The 6462-nt window shown below is 38.1% G+C and overlaps 1 protein-coding gene across 9 annotated transcripts in view; it reads left to right on the forward strand.

Annotated features, from left to right (window-relative positions):
• JCAD (junctional cadherin 5 associated) overlaps positions 1-6208 on the forward strand; it is a 104865-nt gene extending 98657 nt beyond the window's left edge. For all 9 annotated transcript variants that reach the window (XM_025204395.1, XM_025204398.1, XM_025204397.1 and 6 more), the window contains one exon: positions 1-6208. In XM_025204395.1, coding sequence (XP_025060180.1) covers positions 1-11 — 11 coding nt within the window. In that variant the 3' untranslated portion in view covers positions 12-6208.
• The last annotated feature ends 254 nt before the right edge of the window (positions 6209-6462 follow it).

Here is a 6462-nt window from a genome sequence, read left to right on the forward strand (position 1 = left end):
AAAGAGTGTGAGATGACGCAGATGAGAATAAGGAGACTCTTGCTCCACCAAGAATGTTTTGCTGATGTTGCTGTTTTTAACACTTGGAAACTGCCTCCATTTGGTGTTTATGGTGTATTGATAAAGTCTTTACCATTGCCAGTAGGGACATTAGTTATTCATACAAAACTTTTTTGTGGACATCACAGAAAAATCTGATTCTTACATTGGGACCATCTGGTTTTTGTATCATTAAGACTTAATGCCTACACTTGGCAAAGTGTTTTCATCTAAACTATGTTTAACAGACTTCAGCTGGGATGGTAAACTGGATGAAGTCAGGCTTCTGAGCTTGTTCCTCTGTGTAAACTTAAATGTGGGAAATTAGTACAATGATTTTTAAAATAATGTGAATTTATAAGCTAAACTTACGAATCCTTGAAGCCTAAATCTTGTTTAACTTGAGGGATCTTTGGCCATGAGACTTGAGTCATGAGTGCTGCTGCACTGAGCGGGGAGGAATTTTAGTGAGAATGCAGGACAATGAGAATGAATATTGACTGACTGTGAAATCCATTTGGACTTCCAAAGTTTGAAATGACTTTGACTAAATACTTACTGGCCACATGTAGAGAAAATAAAAGCCAAAACCCCAACGCTCCTAAAAGATCAAGACTTTTGTAGTATAGTGTAATTGCAGTAGCAGGCAACTGATATTTTGAACCAATGCAAACTATACCACTGGCTGTTTTGCACTCAGTATTATCTATTTTTGTTTCGCTGTTTAGAAATTCTTTATATGACAAAATAATAGCTGGTTTAAAATAGCCCATTTTAACAAAGTAACTATATTTCTTGTTACAGAATACTGTCTATTTTTCTACGATGTAAACAATTGCTAATGAGTGGCAAGTATAAAGAAGTATTATTATTATTATATTTTAAGAAGAATTATCCTTTTGAGGGAAGATAACCCAAGGAGGGTCCCTTGCATATCTTAATGAACATTCCATATAGCATCATATCCAGTACTGTTACTTTCTTTTGTTGTGAAAGGAGCAATCTATCTATCTACAGGCATATGTATGTATTAAAGGGTTAATTTCTATATCCTTTTCCCTTCAACGGCTGGATAGTTCTTTTTGGAGCAGCTCTTCTGAGAACACAGCTGAACGCCGTCTGTGCTGGTGTTGCTGCCATAACATTCCACTGACTATAGTTACCAAAAAGTGGTTTTGGATCCCTGTCTCAGTGTCTCCAAGCAGCTCTGATAAAATACCTGGGTACATTTCTTACATTTTTTTTACATGGTGTGGTTTTGGGTTAGGCTAGTATTTGAAAATAAATCAATCGGGACCAAATCTAATCTCTGAAGTCAGTGAACATCACTGGAGGATGAGATGGATTTTAGATCATTTTGGTGAGACATTCAAATATATGGCTTTTTAAAAATATATTTTGCAAAGTATAAAGCCTCTACATTCTGCTCTTGAAGTAACCAGCGCAACACTTGTTGTTGGAAAGCCTTCATGTCAACTTCTGCATGATTTTTCTTTTTTAAATGCTCTTGTTTGCTAACATTCTTTTGATGATTTATTTATGTTTCAAGGGGTTTTTTTTCTTTCCTTTTTAGTCTTATAGAACAACCTTATCTCCTAGATGTTTCAGATTCCTGAAATGTTGGGCTTGGGTGGTCTGCAGTTTGGCAAAAACAGAAATATATATATTTCAGAAATATATATATATATATAATGCTTTGGCAGCAAAAATTCTTATCTGTAACACATGGTTCTGTTACACTTGAAATATTTTAAGTTTGTTATATTAAAAGAAAATTCAGTTTTTTATAATTTATTTTATTGAATCTTGTACACTTTCTCCAGCTGTACTCATTAACATTCTGTATCTATAAATCTTACCTATATCGATCCTACTTTTAAACTCTGCCTTTTTTGGTTGTAGATCTCTAATAGGGTGCATTGTCGACTCAGAACCAAACAGCAGCCAAGGTCTGTGTTAGTAATGGTGACATTCCCTATAGTTCTCTAAGCAAAAATTCATACTCCACTATTCAATGAGCCACTTGATCATTTGATTTCAGTGATACCACCAAATTGTAAAGCCTGGGAATAACTTGAAGGTTTCAATTTACACTTCAGTTTCTGAAGAATTTTAAATTTTCATCTATTGCCAATCCAGCTACATTCAGCTTATGTCTTTATGGGATAATCAGTTATTCTGGCAGTTTTGAAGATGAGAGGGAACAACAGTTTTTACAACACATCTGTTCTATAAATCATAGAAAAAATTAAATACCAAAACATGTAAACAGCTAAGATCCTAAAGAAACATAAGCAAAAACATTAGCAGGGAAGGTTTATTACCTAAGTCTGTAAAATTAACATCTAGAGAGCAAGTTCATAAAGCTTGCTTTATAGCAGTTTGTGACTGGAAGAAGAAATGCTATAAAATACAGTTTATCTAATAACATTAGTCACTTCCTTTCTCACTAAGTCAGCATGTTCAGATCTATATTCTAGGAAAGAGGTGTTGAACTTAGCTTGTGCCCTGGGCAAGATCCAGGTTGCAGGGCTCCCTGTGGGGCAGATCCATCCCAGGGCATGCAGCAGCAACAGCTCTAGCTCCAACCCAGGGTACACACCATTGGCAGTGGCAGTGGCACCTGGGCTTCAGCATAGAGCACATGACAGCCCCAGATTCTGCAGTAAGCCATGCCTCACAACATCTCATGGCCTGCCAATAGCCTGGCAGGCTGGATTTAGTAGCTGTCCAGGCCAGACCCAGCTTGCAGGTCCGTCCTATGTTTTACACTCCTCCTCTAGAACATGCAGTTTATTAAGAAAACATGGTCCAGTGATTGTGTGGTACAGGTGTCAGTGTTAAGAAAGAATGTCTGGGATAGAACCAGAGCTGGCACTTTAGGTGAGTAACTGCATTTGGCAAAATTTCCTTGGAGTTAACAATCAGCAACTTTTTAGATATTTTGAGGAAATTTTTCATAAAAGCTGAATGGATAATATAGTTTCCCTCTCAGGCCATTTCTAGTGGGTATGTACAACTGTTGCTGTACATAACAATAACTGGAATTAGTGGTGGTTATTCAGAAAATAGGACAAGGTTTGAGTGGAGATGGAGAATAAGGGTTGCCGGACACCTTTTATAATCCTTGCACCAGTGCCTTAGAAGGGTGCAAAATACTACCAAATCAAAACAGCAGTAGAGAATCAGGTACTGAATCTTCTTCAGTGTAAGTGGTACCTTCAAGTCATGGCTGAAGTACAGTTATGGAAGAAGCAGAGGAAGCTTATGCTGTTGCCACCCCACTGTATCCAGTCCTCAGGTTAACAGGGTAACAGACTTCTCTTGGATGGTCAACCTGGTAGCTTTTGTGAGCTTGCCTTTTGCAGGTGTGCCCCAAAATGCATGGAATTACTGCTACTTGAAAAAAAAAGGGGAGACAGTTCCGGAGGTTGAGAGTGAATTAGGAAACCACCATCTTTTTCCATTTCCCTATCAATCTTCAGTATGCAAAATCAGTCCAGGGAATTAACAGTGTTCATACCACTCAGTGCACTAACTCCACTTCCAGGGTTCCAGATAGGGTTGGACCAAAATCCTGGGACACCTTCCTTCTGTCAGAGGATGACAAGCAAGTAGTGAGCTTCTGGTGGTACTTTCTCTATTTCTTTGTGTTGTTTACTGCCCTTGCCAACCACCAGTGAAGGGGAATCACTCAGACCCCTATCTTGCAGAAGGGTTCTAAGTACAAAGCCTGGATATGCAAATGAAGTCCCAGTGGTGTCAATGGGATTTTCCATAGGCACACAAATACGCTCACAGAGATGCATGCACAGGGTGGGATTCATCTGAGCTTTCTATTTTCCTTAAAAGATTCTTTAGTTTCCTAATGCTGACTACACACCTTGCCAGAGGGATGAATTCAGATGAGGAAAGTGTGGCCTTGATTAAGGAATGAGCGGAGGCCTGTGCTTAAGTTCCAGTCATGGCTGAATAGAGAAGGATTGCTGAATTGAGCTTTTTGAGAGTGGGAGGGGTCTATTAATAGATAAAACACGATTGAAATACCCAGCGATGTACTTGGGTAAGCACTCACCCAACCATTAAATTAACTCAGAGCAACCTTTCTAGGAGTAAGAAAGCACACAGTATTTCAAAGCAAAAGTCAAAGTAGATCATATTGGCAGGGTAACTGTTAATTCAGATCATTGTCTCTTATATGCATCCCACCTGGCTCCCTCAGTTTAAACCCAGAGATCAGACATACAAGTAGTACAAAATACATTAGGTGCAAGTACTTTAGGCACTGCAGCATGCAACGATCCTTGAAGAAATTGGTTGTTTATAGTATGTGTTTAGAATGTTCAAATTATAAAAAAATAGTGTGTCAAGTTTGTGCCTCATTGAAAATAACCAGTCTGGCAGAATTATTTCTGTATAAATATTTGAATCTAGTAAAATGCTTTTGCTTGTTTAATCTTGCAATCCAATGTTAATATTTAGGGTCAGTGTTCTGTTGCCTTAGAAGTACATGCACCCTGATGAATGATGGTGCTCTAATGCTGAAATTACTGCTGGGATTAGAAAGTTAACTTTTTCTACACATATCATCCATTCAATGGAATTGGGGGAAAGGAGAAAGAAAGAAAGAGAGAGAGAGTGCAGGTGGGGAGAAGGTAAACCCTGTTGCATTACTAATTCTCTATAATAAAAGTGTCTTGATTTGGGTCACAACGTCCCAGATTCAAGATCTCCCAGTTTAAACTACTATAACTGGGAACAGAATCTTTTCCTGATGGGATCTATCAGACCAAAGAGGTGAATGAAGTAACAAGACAAAATTGTAGGGCAACCTATGTTAACTGTTATGGAGAGACTTGGTAAACTGTTTATGAACCCATGGCTTCTGCCTTCTAGGGTACTGGCTTTTTTTAGGCTAGGCTCAGCTGCCATTTGACAGTTGGGTCATCATACCATCATCCTTATTTATTGATGTAAGCCTTACTCACATGAGTAATGACAGAGCTTTTATTAGGATCAACTGGAAGAGTAACAATTTAGAAAAACCATAGGTCAGCAGTTCTCAAACATGGGGATATGTGGTAAACACATAGGCATACAAAAAGGAAGAATTGGAAAACAGAAGAAAAGAAAGTGAAAAAATAAGTGGAGGACAAGGAAGGAAAAAAAGGAAGCATAATTCTGCAGTATCTTTTAGTTGCTGAAGAGGCTATGATATGGTTGTGGAGGCAAAAGTGTTACTTTTTTATTATCTATAACTCAGAATCATAGGTCTACACAGCATTATAGCAAGTTTAAAGGGTGTGGCCGAAAGATATTTGAGACCTACTGCTGCAAGCAGGGGAGAAATTGTTGAACTCATTGGAACACTTGAGAAAGTTAAATGATTATAATTTTAGTTGTGATTTAATCTAGTTGCAACTCGCATGCAAATATTCACCAAAATCCTCATTGCAGGATCTAAATAAAAGCTGTTTCTCATCATCTCTACTGAAAAAAAAAAAGTTTGGAGCAGAAAAAGACAAATCCTGCAAAACCCAAATCCACAACATTGCCTCCCACCCAGGCTAAAAATATGTTTGCAACATGTCCCAGGGCTGGACTGTACAGGGAGGATGAACATCAGAATTGGCTAACACATTGCAGAGATTAGAAATAAAAATTAAATTTACCAGCCAGAGAAACCACAATAACATGCAGATTATAAAATAAATGAGGAACTTTCCACCGTAGATGGCAGGAAACGTAGTCATCTAAATCATGACTGGCTAAGAAAATAACCAGAACCCAGAAACTGTTCCTAAACTGGAAGGAAAACAAGAAGATATGAGCTTTAGACAGCATGCACATATCCTTTTGCTATTAAATACAGCAGCTAATTTTTTCAGGAAGATCTTCAACATATTTTTCTCCATCATCCACAATAAGTCATTCCCATGGATCTCTGCTCTGGGCAGCCCAAGGGATGGGGTTGGGGTGGAGTAGTTCACAGGGATGAAAGAAGGCAGCACGTACAGTAAGCAGCTATAGGAAAAAATTGTGTCATATCACAGGATGAATGTCTTCAAGAACTTCTTTGAAATTTTCTGTACAATGTAAATATCCGGTTTCTGTAAATGGGGGGACACTGCTGTCTAACAATAAATATTCTCCAAATAAAGGTTTTGCATGAACATGTCAATTTTTACTTTATGTTCCAGGAAGTATTGGGGTGTTTCTGCTGCTTTGGAGGAAAAGAGTGGTACTGTTGAAATGTACTACTACTACTACAGTCCTCTAAAACATAGTTATGTGCCATAATGAACTGTGAGCCTACCTGTCACTAGAGTATTCACTCTGAGAAATTATTCCCCACACCACAAAATGCTCTACTTCTCAAATCTTAGTGTCATACTTGCAACAGAATTTAATTTAGGTTGCTGT

The sequence above is a fragment of the Alligator sinensis genome, unplaced genomic scaffold (assembly GCF_000455745.1).
Source record: "Alligator sinensis unplaced genomic scaffold, ASM45574v1 scaffold309_1, whole genome shotgun sequence".
Classification (NCBI taxonomy): domain Eukaryota; kingdom Metazoa; phylum Chordata; order Crocodylia; family Alligatoridae; genus Alligator; species Alligator sinensis.